Source organism: Sus scrofa, chromosome 9 (assembly GCF_054392235.1).
Source record: "Sus scrofa isolate SSC_HxYL_T2T_F1_AM1 chromosome 9, Sscrofa_HxYL_maternal_Yorkshire_Landrace_v2.0, whole genome shotgun sequence".
Classification (NCBI taxonomy): Eukaryota; Metazoa; Chordata; class Mammalia; order Artiodactyla; family Suidae; genus Sus; species Sus scrofa.
Genome location: NC_139391.1, coordinates 22440016 through 22464395, shown reverse-complemented (window position 1 = coordinate 22464395; position 24380 = coordinate 22440016). Strand labels below are relative to the sequence as shown.

Sequence of the window (24380 nt, the reverse complement as noted above, 5' to 3'; positions counted from 1 at the left end):
CCCTCATCAAAATGAACTAATATCAAAAGGTATTTATGATACATTATATAGAAAAGAATAAAAATATATTGCAATATAGATTTCATACTAACATTCCATTTAAATTTTTTTAAAATCTATGTATAAAAGATTATATGCTTAGAAAATTATAGAAGAGAAGACAATAATTTGCAAAATATGATTAAATCTGGATTTTGAGTTGATATTTTGCAGAATTTTGGCCCTAGGCTTGCTAAAGACCATTTATTCTTCATGCATCTCAGTTAAACTGAATCATCTACAGGATTTTTTCTAGTTCTATGATGCTCTTTTCCTTAATATATTGAAGAACCATTGGGAACACTAAAGGTTTCTTCTTCCTACTTTGTCAGTCCCTGCTTCTCTTTTTGATGTCCTCTGTTGCCTGGATCCACTGGACAAAGGGAGTTTCATTATCCATTTTTCAATTTTCCACAGTGGGGCAGGGGGCACTGTTTCTAAAACTCAATTGAGTAGCTGATCAGAAAGCCAAGTGGAGGCAATTCCTTTTATTGACCTGTTCATTCAGCAGGATTTATTGAATATCTGTTTTTGTGCAGGGATTATACCAGGTGTTGTGAATGGCAAACATTTAATCTTTAAAGGGTTTGAAGTCTGTTGGAAGACAAAATGTATCCATAAATAGCTGTAACACTAGCTGAATAATAAGGATATTAAAAAGTATGGACAGAAATGTTACTTGAATTCAGAAAATAGAGCAAATTCTGCAAAATGAGATACCTGGGAAGATTTTATAAAGGGACTATTTAAAATATGAGTTCATTCAATTTTCATTAAAACTCTTTGAGGTAGGTACGATTTTCATTCCAGTTAGGCTCAGAGAAGCTCACAGCCAACAAATAGCAGTGCCAGGATTCAAACCCAGGTCTACTTGACTCCAAGCTCATGCTCTTAAAAATTCTGCCTTCAGGCCATGAAAGAAGAACACATCAGGGGATAGAAGCAGTGTGAATAGAACTGTTGGGGCAAAGGGGAACATGCCCAGAGGAGGCACACATTTGACTTGACTAGCAGACTCCCAGGACGGGCAGGTTGAGGAGACATAAGACCGCAAGAGAGACTGGGGCAGACCTTTAGAAAGTAGGTCCTTCAGTACCACACTTAAAAATTTTTTTTCACAAATAATACAAAGTTTTGATAGTAGAAATTTAGAAAATAATGCAAATAAAGGCACAGAAGAGATTAAAAAGTATACATATTCCTACCACCCCAAGAACATACCAGTAATGTCATGTGCATGTTTCCAGTTTTTGTGTGTGCAAACATACACACTCATCGTCTTTCGTGTGAAAACACAACCCTGTTTATTTATTTATTTTTGCTTACTATAACGTGAGGACTTCACATTTCAACACCCCCTCTCCACCCTGCCACATTCACACTTTACAAGATTAAGTTTCTGTTCAAGAATTTTTTCAGGAATTCCATTGTGGCTTAGTGGTAATGAACCCAACTAGTACCCATGAGGATACGGGTTCGATCCCTGGCCTTGATCGGTGGGTTAAGGATCTCATGTTGCCGTGAGCTGTGGTGAAGGTCACAGATGCAGCTGGGATCTGGCATTGCTGTGGCTGTGGTGTAGGCCAGCAACTGCAGCTCCGAATCAACCCCTAGCCTGGGAACCTCCATATGCTGTGGGTGTGGCCCTAAAAATAAAAAAAAACCCAAACAAACAATTTTTCAGTCTTTTTACTGGTTTCCCCTTGTCTCAGGGAGTCAGCATTTAAACACTGGAATTTCCTGGGGCTCAATCCCAGAGCTAGTTTCCTTTCTGTTTCCACTTCCTAGATGATTTCATCCAGTTTCCTGGTTTACGAAAAAGAAATACTGATGCCTCCTCCATTTATATCTCTTATGTAAGACCTCACTCCAGAAATTCAGCCTCTTGCATCCAGGTGCTTATTAAATATTTCTTCTTGAATTTCCAACAAGTTTTAAAAAATTGATATATCAAAATTGGACTTCGGTTATCCCCCTTCAGATCGGTTCCTGCACAGTTTTCTCCACCTCGCTCAACATGATACCATCTTGTGTTTGCTCAGACTGAAAATCTTAGCATCCTCATTGATTCTTTTCTTTCCTTCACATCCCAAGTCAGATCTGACAGTAAGCCCTTTCACTCTGTCTTCAAGATTTAGTCAAAATCCTACCAGTTTTCGCCACCTCTGCTACCATCTCCCTAGTCCACTCCTCTGTCATCTCTCCCATCTGAATTATTGCAGGGAGTTTCCTCATTGCCTTTGTCTTTATTCTTGTTGAAAAGTTGGTCCTTCCCTATTGAAAACTTCCAGAAAATCACTCTCACATAATGTTAAAGCCAAAGTCTTTTCAAGTCCAAAAAGATTTAGATCATCTGACTAGCTCTCAAACCTCACTTCTTCCTCTCACCCCATTTTTACTTCACTGCAGTCACACTGGACTCTTTGCTGTTTCTCAACACACTAAGCATAAATATGCCTCAGGGACTTAGCATTTACTTTTTTTTTTTTTTTTTTTGGCTTTTTGCCATTTCTTGGGCCACTCCCATGGCATATGGAGGTTCCCAGGCTAGGGGGTCTAGTTGGAGCTGTAGCCGCCAGCCTACGCCAGAGCCACTGCCACATGGGATCCAAGCTGTGTCTGCAACCTACACCCCAGCTCACGGCAACGCCAGATCCTTAACCCACTGAGCAAGGCCACGGACCGAACCTGCAACCTCATGAATTCGTTAACCACTGCGCCATGATGGGAACTCCTTTTTTTTAAAAAAAAAAAAAAAAAAAAAAAAAAAAAAAAAAAAAAACCTGGAGCATTCATGACTCAGTCTTTTACTTATTCTAGGTATTTACCCAAATTTTACTTTTACAGTTTTTACTTCTTTGGCTATCTTATTAACCATTTTTCTACATCTCTGACTTTCTATCTCCCTTCCCTGCTTTATTGTTTCTCTTTAATGTTTTTATGACTGTGTAGCACATAGTATTTTGCTTCCTTATGTTGTTGATGGTCTGACAAACCAGGTTGGATCACAGGCTCCACGAGGGCATGAATGTGTCTGCTGTGTCTATAATTGAACCCTTAGGGACCAGAAGAGTGCTTAGTACAGAACTGTCACGTAATAAACACTTATTGGACAAATGAGTGATGCTGCTAGAGCTAGGATATACCCTGCCGGTCTGTTTGGCATTTATGCTCTATTAACTTCTTATATTGGGGGAGTACAGGGGATGACTTGTTGTTTAACCTTATAATAAGCTGAGTTGCAGCATGATTCTGTCAAATTTCTAAGTCATACATTATTTCAAAATATTCTTTCCAGGTATCTGAGCTTCTTAGCTAGTGTCAATAAAACATAGCCATTGTGTGCGTTCAAGTCAGATTATGAAGAAGTCGTCATTTTTAATCCGGCAGGTCATAATCTAGCAGGGGATGACAAGGCAGTAAAAAAATGCATTTGTGCTAGATAATCATGCATATTTATACCTTCTTTGTGCTGGGCAGCCCCTCCCACTTTCCAGGGACTTTGGAAATACCTCTCTTGAAGGAAGGGGCAGTAAGCTGACAAGGGATGAGGAAGAGCATGTTAGGGAGTCAGTAGGCATAGGCCTGGGTTCTAGTTCTATCACTCTCTAAGTTTTTAACTTATCAAAACACATTATGTCACTAGGAGGAATAGAGTAATAAAATAATACCTACATCTTAAGGTCGTTAGAGATTATTGGCGCACATAATACCGCATGTAGAGAGACGTGCACGCAGACGCCCAATGCACATTGAATATAATATCTTCTGGGGGAATGAAGGGCATGAAAGCCTTGCATATGTATGTAAATAGAAAGTACCCAGGACATTCTGTTTGCTTTCTCTGTTATCACATGTTCTTACTTCCTCTCCTTTTTGAGCTGCCTCTGTTTCCTTAGCTGGCTTTTCCACACTCACCTCTCTGTGGAGCTTACTTTTCAGCTCTGCCTTTTCTGTATATTTGCTCTCTAGATGATGGCATTCATTCCAAAAAGTTTATCTCTCGGTGACCCTCACTTTTCATCTCTAACCCAAAATGCTATCCTCAGTCCAGCCGTGCATGTCTGCCTTCCTCTTTGACAGCTATACCTGGATGCTTCCAGAGCATCTCAAATTTAACATGTTCAAAAGAGAATCAGTTAAGTTTTCCTCTGCCTCCATTTCTTTTCCAGTCAATCTTCTCTCTTTTAATGGTACCAAAATACAGCTGTAGTTTGTTTGTTTGTTTATTTATTTGTTTATTTATTTTTTGTCTTTTTTGCTATTTCTTGGGCCGCTCCCGCAGCATATGGAGGTTCCCAGGCTAGGGGTCTAATCGGAGCTGTGGCCGCCAGCCTACGCCAGAGCCACAGCAACGCAGGACCCGAGCCGCGTCTGCAACCTACACCACAGCTCCCGGCAACGCCAGATCGTTAACCCACTGAGCAAGGGCAGGGACCGAACCCGCAACCTCATGGTTCCTAGTCGGATTCGTTAACCACTGCGCCACGACGGGAACTCCTTATTTTTTTTTTTTGAACTCAAAACCCATGAGTAGACCCTGATTGATCCCTGCCTTACCCACCTGTAGTCCATCAGCAATCCTGTTGATTATACGTGCAAAATATATTCGATTGTCTCCACTTTTTGTCTTATCCACTGTCACCAATAATAGCCAAGCCACTATCATCTCTTACCTAGAGTCTTATAAGAGTCTTCTTATCAGATTTCCCAAGTCCATTATCCAGTCCAATGAGCAGCTAGGACAATCTTTTCTAAGGTCGAATTGTGCCAGTCATTTGTTTATACCTCCTCAATGGTTTAAGCTACAAATTCTTTTTAAGAGCCTTCGAGATCCTATCTGGTTTGGCCCTTTCTTATCTTTCCAGCCTCATCTTAAACCACAATCACACCCATTCTTTATGCTCTAGCCACACTTTTCACATGAATAACTTCATTCTTCATTTTATTGTTCTTTGCATTCATCAGGTTCCAGCTCAAGTCACCTTTTCTAGTACTGGTCTTTAAGCCCCGTGAGTATAGGGAGCATGTATACCCCATTCTCTCTTGAATGTTTGATTCACAGAAGAGAGTCATGGCATAAGCAGGCCGTAAATATATGTTCAATGAGATAATGAATAAATGTCTGGTGAACAGTGGGTGCTCAGTGAAAGATGCTGGTAATTATTAATGGACTTCTGTACTGCTTTGTTATATTAGTCGCTCTCCTACTCTGTAGTTAATATATAGTTGTTAAATGAGGTAAATACTGTATTCAGTCTATTATAGGAAGAATATATATATATTCTTCATATATATAATATATATTCTCAATACATGTTGCAAGAAACAAATAAATTGCATGAGATTGATATTTTAGTTTCATAAGTTTGATGAGCCACTTCTAGTCTCCCACATCACTTTGATGGTCTTATGTAATAAAAATGAGTCCTGTTTTGTTACTGATTTACTCACCAATGGTGTGGATCTAGTGAAAATTTGTGGCACCTTTTACTTCATATTTTTCTTTTTGTTTGCAGTAGAATTCACATGATCATGAGATTAAGCATTGGTCCCCAGGTCTTTGGTCTAAGCAAAGTGAAGGGAAAGCTTGAGAATATTCAGATAATTTCCCAATGAGAAAATAAATATCAATTTTTATTCCCTTCCTCCATCTACGATGCCAACTTCCATACCAAAACTGTTTTTCCCCTAAACATTGCTAAACATCTAGTTATTCTGAAACATCTAGCTATTTGATGAGGTTTTTAAAATTTTTGCTGTTTGGCTCTATACAGAGGGAGACTTTCTCTGTTTCTGAAGGAAACAGTGAAAATGAGGGTGAAAGTGATTAGAAGTGGGATTTAGATAATATGCATTTTGTGTCTGAACTAGCGTTTTTGCAGATCTGATGAGATTTGAAAACCATTAGTATTCTTGAAGAAGCATCATAATTGCATAAATTCCTGAAGAAACATCATCTGTCTTTGAAAGGTGGTGCTTAGGGAGTTAGTCACTTTAAAACAATTTGAGATCCTTGGCTGGCAGAGCTGATGACTTACAAAATAAGTCTCTTAAACAATCCTTTAAATAACCCAAATCACCTGTTTGTCAGTTCTCTTTTATAAATCATGCTGGACTTTACCGTAGGTAACTTGGGACAGAATTTTCTTCTTTCCGGGAGTTTAAACTGAAATAGATGACTGTGTTCATAGCTCTTCTAAGTTTCTGCTTGGAAGTATAGTTCCAAATATGCACCCTTCCAGCCTTTTAAGTCTTCATGATGTAGAAATTTTTCCTGGGTCAGGGATAGAGAACTGATTGCTGTGAATTGTTTTTTTTTTTTTAAATAACTTTTTAAAAAATTTTCCCTCTGTACAGCAAGGGGCTCAAGTTATCCTTACATGTATACATTACAATTACGTTTTTTTTCCCCACCCTTTGTTCTGTTGCAACATGAGTATCTAGACAAAGTTCTCAATGCTACTCTGATTGCTGTGAATTATATTACAAGACTCTGTAATTACTTTGAAGACTCCAGAGAACCCATTGGGTTGCCAGGGAGTTTTCTGTCTTCCCCACCTAGCCACAGAATGTCCTTAGAAATTGAATAACAGAAAAAAATCATGCCTTGAATATACAAAACCCTTTTCAGTATACAAAACATTTGCATAATGGATATCTCATATTGATTTCCATAAGGGAAACCCAGCACATATTATCCCCATTTTTCAGATGACAAAATTCTGGTACTGAGAGGTCACACAATTTACTAATAGTTCTCAAGAGCAGAGCTGGGAATTTGAATCTGAATATCCTTTTCTGCAAAAACTGATACCCTTTCTTACTATGCCTATGTACTGGGGGGCATTTTACTTCCAACCTCTTTCTTCTGTCCTACAGTTCGTTTATAGAAATACTCATTTGTCTTTATGAAAACTAGGCACATTATGTATTTATTGGGAAGATTATTCAATTTGCTTTACTGTGCACTTAAGGAGAGGATATGAAGGCTTTTTAAAAAAGTAACTCAATTTTTTAAATTGCATGATCGATACATTCCCAATGGTGGACGTTTGGAAAGAAACAAAAAGCATTTCTAAAACAAACAAAAACAACCATCATTATTGGAGATCACCAATGTTTAGTATTTTGGGGGTTTTTTGAAGATTTTTGTTCATGGCATACTTCCTTTAGGATGCTTTTCCTCATCTTCATGTTATAGTTCAGCCTGACACACATAAGATTTGACTTTATGTACTCCAGATAAACAAATGAAAAAAAAATTAACCTAAGCAAAGCAGGATCAAGAAGCTGTATCAGGAGTTCCTGTTGTGGCTCAGCAGGTTATGAAACCCGACTAGTAGCCATGAGCATGTGGGTTAAGGATCCATTGTTGCTGTGAGCTGTGGTCTAGGCCACAGATGCAGCCTGGATCTGGCATTACTGCGGCTGTGGTGTAGGCTGGCAGCTGCAGCTCTGATTCGACCCCTAGCCTGGGAACTTGCATATGCTGTGGGTGTGGCCCTGAAAAAGAAAAATAAAAAAAAAAAAAGAAGCTATATCAGCTGCTTTTATCAGGCCACAAAGGAGACAAAGAAGAGTCTGGAAGATTTTGGATTTTTTTTTCAAATTATCCACATTATAAAGACCTCTCTTTCTCCACTACCATAGATTGTCAGAGGTTCCCAAACTAGTTGCAGTTACATTATTAAACACCTATTCTGCTTTCTTCCCCCAGGTTTTGAAGTTCATGACCACATGGATGTATCTAAGAACTGAAGGATACCTGGGGACATGGTGGTCCTTTAGAGAGCACATCTAAATTGCTGGCTGAGTGTCCAGTTTGCCACTCAACATAGGACATTGTGCGGTTCTGTCTGTCGGGAGGCTCCTGCTAAATTTCCCCCACCATGCTGTCTTTATTAGCTTGAACTCCTTTCCTAAAATGGTCCTTCTGTTGATCCTGTCAGTCCTGCTTTTGAAAGAAGATGTCCGTGGGAGTGCACAGTCCAGCGAGAGGAGGGTGGTGGCCCACATGCCGGGTGACATCATCATTGGGGCTCTCTTTTCCGTCCACCACCAGCCCACGGTGGATAAAGTCCACGAGCGGAAGTGCGGGGCGGTTCGCGAGCAGTATGGCATTCAGAGGGTGGAGGCCATGCTGCACACCCTGGAAAGGATCAACTCAGACCCCACGCTCCTGCCCAACATCACGCTGGGCTGTGAGATAAGGGATTCCTGCTGGCATTCGGCCGTGGCCCTGGAGCAGAGCATTGAATTTATAAGGGACTCGCTCATTTCTTCAGAAGAGGAGGAAGGTTTGGTGCGCTGTGTGGACGGCTCTTCCTCTTCCTTCCGCTCCAAGAAGCCCATAGTTGGGGTCATTGGGCCCGGCTCCAGTTCCGTGGCCATTCAGGTCCAGAACTTGCTCCAGCTTTTCAACATACCTCAAATTGCATACTCGGCAACAAGCATGGATCTGAGCGACAAAACTCTGTTCAAGTACTTCATGAGGGTTGTGCCCTCAGATGCACAGCAAGCCCGGGCCATGGTGGACATCGTGAAGAGGTACAACTGGACCTACGTGTCAGCTGTGCACACGGAAGGTGAGGTTTCTTTAATTTTGTCCTATGCACCTGTTAGCGTCCCAGTTAAACTTTCAGGTTTTGGTGGGCTAAAATAGGCCTCCTTATTAGGGATCTTGTGAGCTGCTCAGTTACACCAGTTATGTAAGAAAGTACTGGATGACAGCTGTCTAGAGCAACATAGATCTAAGCTAACATGAGTGATGATGTGGCCATCATTTGGCAAAAGTGGAAATGTTTGGGATATGTATTGAATTATTTGTATATCTGCTATAATGATGCTAGAGAGCTTTGAGTTTTGTAGATTTTCATTGAACTCACATTTTTAACATTTTAAGGTTGCTCTGCGTGCCTGTTTTTTTGTTTTTTTTTGTTTGTTTGTTTTTTGTTTTTTTTTATAGTTAAAGGGAGATATGCATAAATACACACCAGGACTGAGGGCAGCCAGTTCTGGCCTGGATATGCTGTAGTAGAAAATTCCCAAACAGTTTAGTCTTACAACTATTTTTCAATAGCATGTATAGTTAAATCTGAAATGCAGATCTGTGTGAATTAGTTCTATCCTTGTATAGGACATACTCAGGAAGCATAAGTTTTAATAATTCAACATTGGTTTGCTTTGAAATGTATGCTTCCTTATGCGCAAAACATAGGAAGGAAAATATGGCTTGAGGTTTTACAGCAGATAGTAATAATATTAGCCCTTATTATTACTGATGGTGCTTTTAAAATACTTTTGTGTACATTATTTGTTAGTTTTCAACCAAGACTGTTGAGCGTAGGTTTGGTTTGACCTACAGAGGTCAAGGTCCCCACACTGTGAGGCTTACTTATTATGCAACACTCTTTCTAGGATAACATATTGCATATACTAAACTCTATAGCATACCAAAGAAAGTACACAATACTTTGTGTAGCTCATTAATCATTGTTAGGACTAGTTGAGATTTTAAAATTCTACAACAACACTGTTCGAAACCATCAAATCTTGGGGGTTGAATTATTAGGAAATTAATGAAGTGACCAGAATCAGACTGCTTCAGAAATTGGGTGCCAATCACCAATTAGACACAGCATACTTTTCATTATCCAGGGGCATAATATGAATTTCACTGCATAGTCACTCTTAATAATTTTCACAGCTGCACAAACATAAAATTTGCTTCTAAACTGGACTGAGACTCCTTTGTCTCTGGAAATTTTCATGCATAAATTTATAGTTTACTTGGGTGTTGATACAGAAAGATTTGAGCAATGGCTGGGTGAACTGGGAGACCTTTGATATTTTTTTTTCTAATGCTGAGCTCTTTCTTAGAAAACCACTGTTTCACGTGATTCTCACAACAAGCAGTGATATAGCTAATCCAAATATTTTATGCCCATTTTAAAAGACAAATGTTGTAAGAGTTTAAATAGTTCATCCGATAAATACCTGAGGGCAATTTCAGAGGCAGGAGCAGGGCTCCTAACTTCCTAACTTCTGCTAACTTCTAGTTGACTGACTTATTATAATTTAGTGGAACCCAATAGAATCACACCCAGAGGATACATTGTTGTAATACATATTATTAAGCCCAAATATAGAAGAGGCCCTCTGATGTCCTTATGTTTTACACAGCACTACCCTCAGTGGACATGCAGTCTGGCACAGGAGGTGAATAGATGCACTGATGCTTACATAATGCAAAATTCAAGATGACACAGAGTTACAAATATGTTTCTAAAGTATGGCAGTTCACCAAAAAATTAAAAATAGAATTATCATTTAAAAAAAAGTAAATCGAAGCAGAAAAAAAGTCACATCCTGCTCTGTGGTGACAGAGGCCACGGTGGAAATCTTAAAGAAGGAAATGAACGTGACAGTGGAATTTTAACAGGAATAATACTGATAACGGGTGAAAATTAAGGAGGCATGGATTTCTGGTAAAGGGCATGAGGAAATTTGAGAAGGTGAGAAAGTAAAAAAATATGTTAGCAAAAGGCCAAGGATGAAGCTGTGTTTTGGTTTGCCTCAAATCAATCATAAATTTCATTAAGGACTTCCCTCTAGCTTCCGAAGAGTAGGTCCCAGTCCCATTGTAGGAGATGCTAATCCAAGATTGTGTTCAAAGAGAAACTCATCATCATGAATTTTGAGTCTTGCTAATTTCAGCCGTTTTTTTTTCCTTACCTAAATGTACACCAGTAGTGAGTGATATAATAAGATAAATTATAATGCATCTGTACAATGTATTTTCACACAGCTATTAAAAGGAATGGAGCACTCGATATATAGTGAGATCATAATGCTCTCCAAGATCATTTTAAGTGAAAAAAAGGCAAAGCACAGTTCTGTGTATATGGTACGTTATTTGCATATAATGGAGTTGGTGAAAACCATTTGATTGGATATTCATGGAATTGTTCTCGGAGAGAAGCAAAACTGATAATAGTTGCTCCTTCTGGGAAGCAATTCTAAGGAGTTAGGGAATAGGGTGGTATGGAAGAGACTGTTGTGTAATTTTTACATGCAGACGTTGGAAGTTGTGTATTATAAGCATAGGCTACCTATTGCAGCATAACAATTAAAATAGTCTATTTGTGGACCAAAAAATAAGTCGGAAAATTTGATTGCTAAATTCAGGCAAATTTAATTATTCTTCCAAAAAAATAGACCAATAGAAATTTTGTTGCCATATTTTGTCAAAATATTTGGAATATACCGCCAGGATTCAGGGAGAACAAACTGAATATGGACATTAAGGACTAGAATAAATACTCTTATTGTTTTATGTGGTTTGGTCAAGAGATATTTATATTGCTTGGATCCTAAGCAAGTATGTGGCTAATGAAGTTATGTGGTATTATGTCTTATAGGAGCAGTGTGGTAGGAGGTTTTACAAGGTAAAATTTACCTCTAGGATGACAAAAATGCTTGAGTGTAGCAAGATACAGCTCTGTTGGGTACTGTGGAAGTCTCCATGGTAATTGATATGTGGCTTTCTGTCGCCTAGCCCTTCAGGAAGCCCCTGCAGAATTTTCCGTGAAATGACAAAGCCAGTTCTTACGCGAGCTTCCTTCTCTTGGCTGGATTGGGGCAATTCGCTCTAGTCCTCCATCACCCAATCCCGGTATCTCAAACTTACTCCTTTATCTGTTTAGTTATCTTCTTTTGCTCAGTTGAGATTCCTCTTTCTTGAAATGTATGGGAATTTCCAGATGCTTTCACCCAAAGCATTGAGGTCTATGAAAAGATGTTTCCTTATTTTCAAAAAATGCCTTTCTCCTCCCCTGTTGCCCATTTATGTTATACTTAAACGTGGAAGTATTTTGTCACTCAGGCCTCTGGGCAGCTGTCACAAGGGGTTCCTTCACGAAGGTGTATAGTATCACAGAATTTCAGAGGAGAACACAGGGGGACCTGGGTTTCAGCTTCAAGGTTAATCTCCTATACTTGTTTTCTTCATTTATGTTTTTGGTAGGCTACAGGACTATATATTTATGGTGGCTTGTTCTACAGAAATATTGCCCAAGATTTCAAGACAAAGAGATTAAATGTATGAAAACAAAGAAAAAAAAATATATTTTAAAGGCAGACCATATTAGCTCTTCAACTGTATGGAGGAAAGGAACATGCAATGACTGAGGAGAAAAAATTGTACTCCTTTTAAAGGAGTCAGTCCAGTTGCCACACAATCTGCTCTAAGAAAACGTTGAGGTCCTTTGCTCTTAATCTTTGGAAACCTTGGTGCTGGTGCCTATGATGGTACAGTCAGTGGTGCTTGCCTGTTTAGGGATGTGGCAGATCAATACCTTTGGCTCTGATGACTTCTATTTTTGACCCGTTTGGTTTGTAACTTGATAATTCCCTTCCACTCTCAGGGAGTACCAGCTTTGTGACTGCTGTGGTCAATAGAATTTGGTGGAAATGAGGACTTTCTTCCTAGTCTGTCTGTCTTGGAACCCTGAAATCGCCATGTGAATGATGAGCATTGCTGGGTTTTTCAGATAAGGCTGTCTACAATCACTTGACCTCAGCGGTGTGAGAGCACCCAATGAAGGGCCACCATTGCCTTCTTAACCCTCGGTCAATTTCATTCACATAATAGAGCCCAACTGAAATAGAAACATTACCCACCTAACTGTAAATTCATGTGCAATAATAAACACCTTCAAGATAGAGTCCAGTACAAGCATTTTCATACCAATGACTTTAAACTTGACCCCCCTCCCAAATAGGATACTACTACAGTGTTTAAACTTCAAAATCAAAACAAAACACATGCATTAATATTCTTGGAATAAATGCCATGGGCAAGAAAGAACATTTTTAAATGCTTCCCCTATGCTTCTTGTTCAAAGCTAGAAATTCAATTATGCCTTTAAAGTTGGAATGCTTTAAATAGTCGGGCACTTGCATGTATTCCATTATTACATGCTTCTACCTGATATAGCTCAGTTTCCTTGAGAAAAGTAATTAACAATTGGCTTTTATGCACGAACCATATATATTGTACTTTATGGATGACTTACAGGATGTTCATACTTCACAATTTTTGCTGACTTTAGTTGAAACTTCACTGTACATCCCCAGGGCTTGTCAGAGTGCCTAGCACATAATAGGTACCCAAAGATGGTTTGGTGAATAGATGTATTTGTGCTAAAATAGTACCTGGTGGAGTTCCCACTGTTGAGCAGTGGAAACAAATCCAGCTGGTACCCATGAGGATGCGGGTTCTATCCCTGGCCTCGCTAAGTGGATCGGGGATTCCTTGTGCGGTGAGCTGTGGTGTAGGTCACAGACGCAGCTGCAGCTTGGATCTGGTGTTGCTGTGGCTGTGCCAGCAGCTGTAGCTCTGATTTGACCCCTAGGCTGGGAACCTCCATATGCTATAGGTGTGGCCCTAAAAAGCAGAAAAAAAAATAGTACCCGTCTTACTATTAATAAATATATAGCATGTGGATAAATAGCAGGCACTTGTAATTTTTCACAGTTTTGCTTCTTGATAAAAATGAAGTGCCAGAATGCCTCCCTTGATTAATTGTAAAATGCTATTCACACCCCACTCCTTTTGTTGTTTGCACTCATTCTTGAATTTGTTTTTTCCACCTAATGATAAAGGAATGCTAATTTGTTCTAGCCACAAAAACATCTCCGTGATGCTCTGAGGGAAAGAAATGTACCAGTAAGTTGTATTGGAAATGTGACATCACCAAAACATTATCTTCAGGCTAACTTTCAAATTATGCTATGGTTTTTCCATCAACTATTTAAAAATGTGATAGCAATCAAGCTTTGATTGAAAGACCTTCAGTGTGATTCATAGTCTGTGTGTTTAGTATGCCTTGTAAAAAGTGGGAACACACTCTTCCTATCCTACCTTTTCTACTAATTGTGATTGCATCAAGACCATAATTTAGTTTGGGAAGACGAGACGTGTCATACATTACTGAGTACTTTTTAAAGGGGGTTTTCATTTTGTTTCTCTAGGGATTGAATAGTGTTGAGAGTTGAGATGAGTGTTGAGATGGTCATGATGATAAATGCGACATAAAAACTGCTCTTAGCTTTATAGAATATTAGCACTGGAAGGGTCATAGGCGAGCATTTAATAACCTCTTCGTCTTATATTAAAAAAAAAAGAGAGAGAAACAATGAGGACAAGTAATTTGACCTTACTTGTACATAAGCGTTAACAGAGTTTTGTCTTGGGTCCAGAATTTTGTTTCCATGTCATTGTTGAGGATCGTTACTCTCCATTGTGCCCTGGTATTAACTCTCCGTTCATTGCTTTATTTCTTTTCCCTTCATCTCCCTGATGCCAATCTGCTGAAAGTTTTAATGCCTATTTTTAAATGGTAGCAGGGACACAAATGAATTAGTTGATATAAAAATTAGCTTGGAGACATAGCCTGGTCTCTTTGCTCTGTTTTTTTTTTTTAACTTCTTAAATATTTTTATTTTATTTAACAGCATCAACTTTAAGATTATTATTATTTTTTTAATAGTTATTTTCCCAATACAATTTTTTTTCTACTGTATAACATGGTGACCCAGTTACACATACATGTATACATTCTTTTTTCTCACATTATCATGCTCCATCATAAGTTACTAGACATAGTTCCCAGTGCTACACAGTAGCATCTCATTGCTAATCCATTCCAAAGGCAATAGTTTGCATTTATTAACCCCAAGCTCCCCAACCACCCCACTCCCTCCCCCTCCCCCTTGGCAACCACAAGTCTATTCTGCAAGTCTGTGATTTTCTTTACTGTGGAAAGGTTCATTTGTGCCAGATATTAGATTCCAGATATAAGTGATATCATATGATATTTGTCTTTCTCTTTCTGACTTACTTCACGCAGTATGACCTGTACGTCAAATGAAGTGCTTCTTTGCCTAGGTCATTGCAGGTTTGCAGAAACCTTGAGTATCTTTCCTTTGCTTCACAAAAATTCTGAAAACAGTCCCCCCAAATCTTATAAATATGAATTGATTGGATAATTATGTTGGTTACTGTGGATCACAATACATAAAAATCAGATGCAGAGACTTCTGGGTAGCATTCTTCATTAAATTATATCATGGATCCATAATCTGGGAGACACAGTGGTAACGCTCATAGTAAAAAGCAGTTTTTCATAGTCATTCATCATTGTAGGAAACTTCATTGTTGGTAGTGAAAGAAATACAAGTAGCACCAGGAAGTTGTGTTCAGTGGGGGTGCTACTTCTTATCTTTCCTTCCAGATAGAGGAGCCTGTGGACTCTTAGCTGGCACCCTCTAACCTCGCTCATCTTAGCTGGCACCCTCTAACCTCGCTCATCTTAGCTGGTACCCTCTAACCTCTCTCAGAGATAAAAATGAGATCCATTGACATATCTAGCTGTGGCCAGGGCAGGATCTTCCCTATCTTCAGGATGGTGGTTGTTGTTATTATAAGTTCCTACTTAATCTCTGACTTACCTATAAAAGAGCCATGCCTGAGATTACATGCCCATTTCCACTTTCTCAGGCATTACTGCTGTCTCTTCACTACTGAAAATCCCAGAATTTCCCCATGAATACTCCACACCCAGGACACCTATGGTGAGGGAACTTTGTTTTCAGAGGATGTCACCATACTGCTCCCCCAACACACACAAATAATTGGCTGGGGTGATGTGCAAATGTGGGCACTGCAGTTCCGACTAATCAGGTGCTTCTTTCCATGTGCAGATAATCTCAGAGCAAGTATCCCTGTTGGGTATTTGGGTTGTACCCATTTTAAGGATGGGAACGGCATGAATTGTGTGTTTTTCCTTGGTCTTCCTTATTCCAGGAATCACAGAATGACGTTATTGTCCGAGGTTTAGAATTTCAGTATTCAGAGGTCTGTTCATTCTGTTTATTGAGCTGGTCTGGTGACTCAGTTCTTTGGTCATCATAACCTTATTATTATTTTCTAGGTTTATAATGTTTCATAATGAGTAACAGACATTGCTTTTGACTGAGGAAAGCTGTGGGGTAGGGGGACATGGTGTGAGGTCTTTATGGTGCTAAACAATTTCTGCACAGCAAACTCTACCCTATGTACCTGAAGCAAGCACATTAAAAAAAAAAAGGATAGAGAGCCAAAAAATTCTAGAGAGAGAATCTTTACCCTTCTTTTTCTCTCTTTCTCTCTCTTATTTACCATATTTTCTTCATCTCTTCTTTAGGTACTAGAAGTTTTTATATTTTATAGGCAGTTTGGTTATTCTGGTCAAGAATAATAACCTCGTTGCCCCACTAAATTGAAAGTGGATGTATGAAAGATGAGGATAATATTAATAATATCTCAGAAGTGGAAAAATTAAATGACAAGGACAAGTTTTACTAAAAGAAGTACCACTGATATCAGAGCTAGGAGTATTGCATAACTCTGATAAAGTCACTTCAACTCCTTCATTCATTTGTCGCATTAAAAGGATCTAGAAAGGATGATCCTGAATATTCCTTCCAAGTTTTGCCTTCTGTGACTTGCTCTTCTCATGCTTCCGCCAACCACATCTGGGCTAGACTAAATGTTGGGCATCGCATTTAAAATAAACTCAAAGGAGAGTGTCCAGAAGGCTCATGGGATTTGAAATCCTGTCTTCAGAAGATAAATTGAGCAGAGAGATTGTCAGGGACCTGACTCCTACTTTTAGGTATTTGGAAAATTCAGGTGGAAAGAAGCTGGACTCACTCACTATATGACTGGGAGCATTACAACGAGAGCTAATTTCTGAAATGCTGGTTCAATTTTAAAAAGGATATTTTTTGTTCATTAACGGAACCATTCAGTGAAAGAATTGCCTCTCTTAGGAGGTAGTGAGTCAGTTCTTAGGAACTCCTTTGCACAAGCCTGCAGTACATAACCACAGGGAGGGGCTTCAGAAGGATGAGCTTAAACCTCAGTTGCAAGAGGAGGGAGTTGGACTGTATGTCCTTTATGATAACGCCCATTCTGCGCAAATGTCAGTTAATTGAGATTCTATTATTCTGTGAGTTAAAACATGATCACATGTACTGTAACATTGTCATTACTTTCCTAGTTGATGCCTTTCTCCCATAACACAGTCTGATATAAGCTACCGTTTTTTAGGTTAGAGAACAGATATGGAAAGAGGACGTGATTTTTCACATAATATTGCAGCTCCTCAGTGGCAGACCAAGAATTTGGACCCAAGGCCAGCTCTCTTTAATTACACCCCTCCTTTTATACTGGGAGTAATTGAGGCCTCAAGGAAAAGTAGAATGCACATTTACTGATTTTCTCCCCTCCATAGGAAACCAGAAGACACTGTTCATTTCCCTACTTAGAAAATCTTTTGAGCATATTTCGTCTGTCTTTTTATCTGGCTTTGAAAGCAGTGCCTTTCCTTATTCCCATGGAAGGATTTAATGACAGTAAAAAGTAAATAAATTAAGGAGGAGGCATGTGGCAACAAGTTGACCTGATAGAAGACCTTTTAGTGAGTCTGATGATAAGTACAGACTGTACCTGGTTGTTTCTATTTGCATCTCCATTGCAGACGGCACAGCCACAATCCATCCTTCGGATGCCAATTATGAGAGGAAGCCGTATGGTGCGAATTTTTTAAGAGCAGGAAGACATATTGTGAAATGCTCTAGCCTTATGTATGAAAAACTTCTTTGGAATTCATCAGGACTAGGAGTTATGAAATCTCATTTTGGAACATTTGCAAATACTCCAGAAAGACTTCTCAATTTAACCAAATGTTGAATTGAGAAGACTTTTTTGGCAACAGATGTGATATGCTCATCTTAAGGGACTTTGAAACCAGAGATTGTGCCCCAGTGATGCATTTTAGGCATCAGTTTTCACACATACACAAAGGATTTTTACAAGGAGAGAATGGCTAGTTGGTGTTTTGCTTTGTTTTGTTTTTTTTTTCAAAAACTGCATCACGACCCATGAATTAATTGTAAAAACTGATTTAGCGGGCTGAGACCAGCAGTTAAGATAGAGTAGAATAAAATAGGATAGAGTAGAATAAAAATATCAGCATATTATATGACAGTAAGAGTAGGTATTTCTTGTAAATTTTTATTTTAGTTGCACAGGGCTGTATGTGTACTGTGGTTACCATTTACATTGTTTTTCTTACTATGTCTTATAGCTTAAAAGAAAAGCTTAAATAATAGTTCCCATTGTGCCTTAGCGGTAATGAACCTGACTAGTATCCATGAGGATGTGCTAGTTTGATTCCTGTTCTCGCTCAGTGGGTTACAGATCTGGTGTTGCCATGAACTGAGGTGTGGGTTGCAGATGCAGCTCAGATCCTGCATGGCTGTGGCTGTAGCTGGCAGCTGCAGCTCTGATTCAACCCCTACCCTGGGAACTTCTATCTCCTCTAGGTGTGGCCCTAAAAAGCAACAAACAAACAAGCAAACAAAAAACAGAGAAGAAAAAAGAAAAGCTTTCAAGCAACTTTACTTTTCTCCTTAGCATCATTAATAATTTCTTTTGCTAGAGAAATGCAATTCACATACACAGGTTTATTTCTTTGGTTATATAACTTCTTCTGTGACAGTGTCATTTGGTCTGTCTCTCCTGGATGGATGGGGTTTAAGTTTATCATCAGAAACAAGCAAGGATTCCAAGGCACCCATGGTGGGAAATGGTAGAGACTTAGAGCAAAATATAAGTAATTTACATATGGTTAATGATAAAGAGCATAAACAGCAATATGGGACAAGGTCCAAGACATGAGTCCAGGAATTAGAGGCAACGTCCCAGTCCTAGTTTTAATCAGAGAATAAAACAGGCTTGGGGATGTTTTATTCTTTGAACATCCCCAATACAGTATGGGAAGAAATAAGTGCCAGAATATATTAGTAATTTTGGTATTAAAAATTTGCATATAGCACATTAACACATCTGACCCCCTCTAACACAAATGTACACATAAACACATAAAATACAATATGATTCATTTGTGCTATTTATAAGGTGATTCCTTGGGTATATAAAACAAATCATGACACATACATCATGTGATGTATGTAAGGAGGCACAAGTTTAAACCTATAAAGTGACGGTCGTCTTTCAGTTTTCTCCGTGTTTCCAGTGTTTATATGTCTAATTTCATCTGATATATATCAAATCTAATTTTAAGGTCTCTTTAGAATGTGAAGATCAGGCCAAATACCATTAGTAAAATAAAGTGAGGTAAGATGTGAGGGGGCACCTTTAGCAGTAAAAGTTGTACCATGAGATGGGCAAGCTCCAGTGGAGTCATGACCTTAAATTAAATTCAGTGTGTTGCAAAGACATCTCAGGAATCTGTGGTTCTTGACCCTTTGGAAATATTCCAGTAGGAACGTCAGCAGGTTTGAATGAAAATCCTGGTTAATGTTCTTGCTAGCTGGAGGGACTTTGGACAAGTCACTTAATTTAGTTCCCTCCTCATCAAATTGAAATAAAATAATACTTGCCCCATAAGAGTGTTGTGAAAAGTAAATATAAAGCAGTTAATGTTAAGTTTGGCACCAAAACAACGTACTCACTGAGGACTTTCTGAATTAGGCTGCCAAGGACTTGCCTTGCCTTATCTTGGACGTGAATAAAAACCCATCAATAATGTTTTGGTTTGGCTTTGCTGAGATGGAAAATTAGCCAGGAAAGGGACCAGTAAATATAGGGAGTTTTATATTCTTCCTGATTTTCCTTTTGGAAGGTGTGTCTGGAGTTGCATAACATAGGGTACTTAGTGTGTTGGAACAATTATAACTAGATCCCACAACCTCTCCTCCAGTTGCTGAGGCACATTATGGTGTCGTAAAATGAGCAGGGTCTGGAAAGCCCCAGAGCTTTTAGACTGTTTAACACAGTTATCTTTGTGTGTGTGTGTGTGTGTGTGTGTGTGTGTGTGTGTGTGTAGGGGGTGTGGAAACAGGAGATGGAAGGAGGAAAGCTTATGCTGTACTTTAAGTGCTTCTGAATTGTTTTCACTTTTATAAAAAGCATGAATATATTTTGTAGCACAATGCTTATATAACGTCTTTGTAAATTTCAAATTGGACATGCTCAACACCTCTACTAGACAATACCTGCAATGTTGTTCAGGAAAGCTAAGTTATGGCATATCGAGGCATGTCATAGGCTTGAGCATAGAGATAAAAGGCTATCATTTGGACCTTAGGAAATAAAACAGACTGTATTTAACAGCCATGCTAGTTTGGAAAAGAACCTGATGCTCTCTTACACATCATTGTAGCTCAAATATAACAATGACAATGATAATAACTACTGTTTATCAAATATTTAATGTTATAAGAACTCACATTTTTATAATCTATGAAGTGATATCAGGGTATAAATTGTGGTGCTATTATTAGTATGTGATTAATACTGTCTGAAAGTTAGTCCTTCCTCAAAGCCGCAATGAAAAATAGAACATGGAGGAAAAAGAGTGTGTCCTTGTTCCTTTTCTCAAGGACTCTAAAAACAAGTATTTGTAGCCTTTGACAGTTTCTTCATAAACTTCCATTTCTTTGGTTATATAACTTCTTCTCAAATGTTACGTATCTTTTTTTTCCACTAGATTTGGGTTAGAATTTCAAGCCTCAGCTCTCCCTAATGAGTGTAGAGAGCCGTGTATTATTAAGGAAAGCTGCATTATTGCATTGCCATATGATGGCTTTTTATCCTTAAGAGAAGCTGAAGAAATATAAAAGACATCTTGAAGTGTTATGTCAGTTTAATTTCAATTTCATGGAATTTGAAAAAAAGTAAAGTAAAAATGAAGCCGATCATATGTTTTATTGAAGTTAATTGAGAAAAGAGAAAAACTATATCAAGACACTGAGAAAAATTAAAGATGGCTATATTATTTGTAATCAAACTTAATTTGATTATTTTCACTACTCGAGTTAGTACACTCATCTCTTTTACATAACCATAATTCTCATTTTTTGTTCAGAGGAAATAAAAATGTATAAACAATCATTAATTTTCCTCACATGTAATGTTAAAACTCTTAGTTTTATTAGAGAATACATGCTGAAGCATCAAAGTAACGAAATTAATTATATAAATTATATTAATATGCACTTGAGAACAGTAAACTGTCATATAATAAAATGAAAAAAATCCCCAAATATTGAGAGTTTGGAGGTAATTTGCTTTCTAAATTTCAAGAAGTTATAAAAATAATTAAAAACTGATAGCACCATTTTTTGATGAATTAAGAAAATATTACACAAAATATATTATAACTTTTGGACACAATGCAGTGTATTTCAGTGCAGCTATACAGTATATAAAAATGTACCTAGTAGCGTTTGAGGTCCATGTGATGCTACAACAAATGAATTAATTTATTTATTACTTTAAAATTATTGGGAATATGTTATGCGCTAGACACTATTGTACACACAATTAAAAAATAAAGTAAAATGGAAGCACTTGTCAGCACGTGACTTTTCTCAGATGCGTTCTAAGCCGTGGTCTCATCCTAATATAAAATTTACTTTCATAGAAAGGGTATAGTTATGTGTAAGCACGACTCATAATGTGACACCTGTGTGGCAAGGGATGTGTGTAATAAGCAGCTAGATTGGAAGAAAGACATCTTTATTAAGTTTAATTTAGAAAATGATGGAGCGCTTAAAGATTTTTTTTTTTTCCCTAAGAAAACAGTCCTCCCTTGTCAGTCCTTAGCAAATAATACCCCTGAAATATGTGAGCCTAGAAACAGGATATTTACATGACTAAGGTTGAATAGGGATGGATATCTCTGTGGAAGTAAAGAAAATAAGAAAGAAACAATGTACCATCATTTTAACACAATGTGATTTTATATCTGCCTTGTGTTCATTATTCTGGGACTGAAGGGAACCATGCGGAGCACCATGGTGACCTAGTTACCCAGTACCCCCGATCTAGTATGAAGTTAATAACTATTGTTCCATTCAACATAGGAGGTCAGACTTAGGTGCCATTAATGTATTTTTATATAAAAAGGTAAGATTTTTAATCTTTCTCAATAGTGGATATAGCGGACAACTTCAAACATTAAATTACCAAATACATTATCACTAGTAATTAAGACACTATCTGGCTTAAGAAAATTGAGATGATTTCTTTTTATGAATTTTAGACTTCTGTTAATTATCTATGTATGTGGGACCCTACGAAAACTTAAACATTTTTTCTCCCTTTTAATCATATTGCATTTTTCCTGCTACAAATTTAACATTTTTCACATGTGAAATTATTCACAGTCTCAAGCCTGTCTCTGATTTTGATGTTTCTTGACGTCTGCTTCTTGACATTCTCAAGCCTCTCTCTCTTCTCTGAGTCTCTTCTGAGTCTTAAACTCTCAAATATGTCTCAAGTTCTTTTGAGTAATCAGTAGAATTAATTAATGGTTGTACAGAATTGATTTCACCTACTTGAAAAACGCCTTCGTGGAATGAGGCTATGCTGTTTTGTGACTATAGCGAAGAGTGTTGTCAGGAACGTTCTCTCCCAGCTTCAAGGCCTGTTACATGCTTTTGTTTTATACCTTCATTCTGTCAGAAGATGGCAAATGATTGCGTTGGGTTAGAAGGTTTGGAGAGGCTGAGAAGAGTATTACACTTGTGCCATCAACAGAAAGAAAGAATATCATTTACAAACATGACAAAGAAAAATAAGCTCTCAAGCTTTTCATACACAGTACACTAAAGGAGCCACGAGTGGACTTTTCAGAGAGTGTCCACAGTTTCTGATGAAAGGCAGCTGAAATCACAGTCTAAACCATTCCTGAAGAAGAGCAGACACTCACACTGAAGTGACTGAACTTGAATATGGAAAACTTGACCTCTGATCCACGTGGCGCAGTAAAGAATTTGGTTTTGAGGTCAGTAGAGAGAGCATTAATCTTGGAATTATTCTGGAGACCGTTTTTGATTTCCCACTTTGGGATGACCTTGGGCAGTTCATTGAACCTTTCTGAATACGCGGCGCCTCATTCGCAAGATGACAGATGGCTATATCTGTACTCTCTGTGCTCATGTTTTGTTATGATGGTCAATTGAATAATCAGTTAATGCGCTTTGTAAATCTAAAGCTGCCTGATGTATTAATTAAATATTAAATGAGCAGTCGCTGTGTGCCAAGATCTGTCTGCTTGGACTACACTTTTCCAAATATTGAAAATCAGTTGCTTATCAACGACGTCATTAATGATCCCTTCACCGCAACAGTAACAATAACCATACCAATAAGTGTTTAAAAAAAATCTTGGTTGTTGGTATTTTGTGTTCTTTTTTTTCAATCTCTTCATTGTTAGAAGAGAGAAACTCAGGTTTTAGAAAGTTAAACCACAGATCTCCTGGTGCCAGGACACCGACTGGAAAGTAAGCAAAAAATTCAGAGAATTTTAATTTTCAGGACACTCAGTTTTACAAGCAATTATCTTTATAATTGAAATATTTATTTATGTACAGCTTTTATTGTCGAGGGAAAGGGCTTCGACTCTTCAGTTAAATAGACCAGAATTTGAACAAGTTACTAAGCCTCTGTAAATCTCAGCTTCATCAGTTGTTCAGTGATGGTTGATGGTGATGGGGATGATGCTGAGCAGTTGCAAGCCCTTCACCATGTGTCCTCGTGCTTATCTGAGTACTTGCACACACATGGATTCATTTAATATATACATTTTATGAGGCAGTACTATTATTATCATCTCGGTTTTTTAGACGAGCACACTGAGTCACAGAAAATGAGAATAATGGTAGATCGACACCAACTATTTGTACAAATTAGATGAGCATTTAAAAATACATAAAACAATTTACGGTGAGCAGTTCACAGTATGTAGTAAATAAGTAAAATTATATATATTATTAATATATATTTAATATTAATATTAATATTAACATATCTTATATATAATTATATATTTTATAATAATAAATATAATCTTTGGATACTAATTTGGTTATTATAATGAATTTTTGGCCTCGTCATGGGTTCAAATGTAACTTCTTGGGTTACATTTGCACTTCACATTATTCCCCTTCTATCATTGTGGTGTCTAAAAACAACTTAAGTGATATTAAGTAAGAATAAGGATGGCACAAATGATATATTTTGAAACATATGTATTATTCACAAATTTGAAAGTCATATATAGATGTTATGTTTTACTTTGGAAAAGAAAAAAATTAAAAATAATATTGCGACAGAAATAAAACATGTGATATATTATGTACCATTTTAATAACTAGTTATAACTAAATTTTAATTTTTGTAACTGTGTTCACATGTTAAA

At 37.8% G+C, this 24380-nt stretch overlaps 1 protein-coding gene across 8 annotated transcripts in view; it reads left to right on the top strand.

Annotated features, from left to right (window-relative positions):
• GRM5 (glutamate metabotropic receptor 5) overlaps positions 1 to 24380 on the top strand; it is a 523795-nt gene that overhangs the window by 9407 nt on the left and 490008 nt on the right. For all 8 annotated transcript variants that reach the window (XM_084975623.1, XM_021102328.2, XM_021102332.2 and 5 more), the window contains exon 2: positions 7760 to 8627. In XM_084975623.1, coding sequence (XP_084831749.1) covers positions 7967 to 8627 — 661 coding nt within the window. In that variant the 5' untranslated portion in view covers positions 7760 to 7966. The remainder of the gene's footprint in view (positions 1 to 7759; positions 8628 to 24380) is intronic.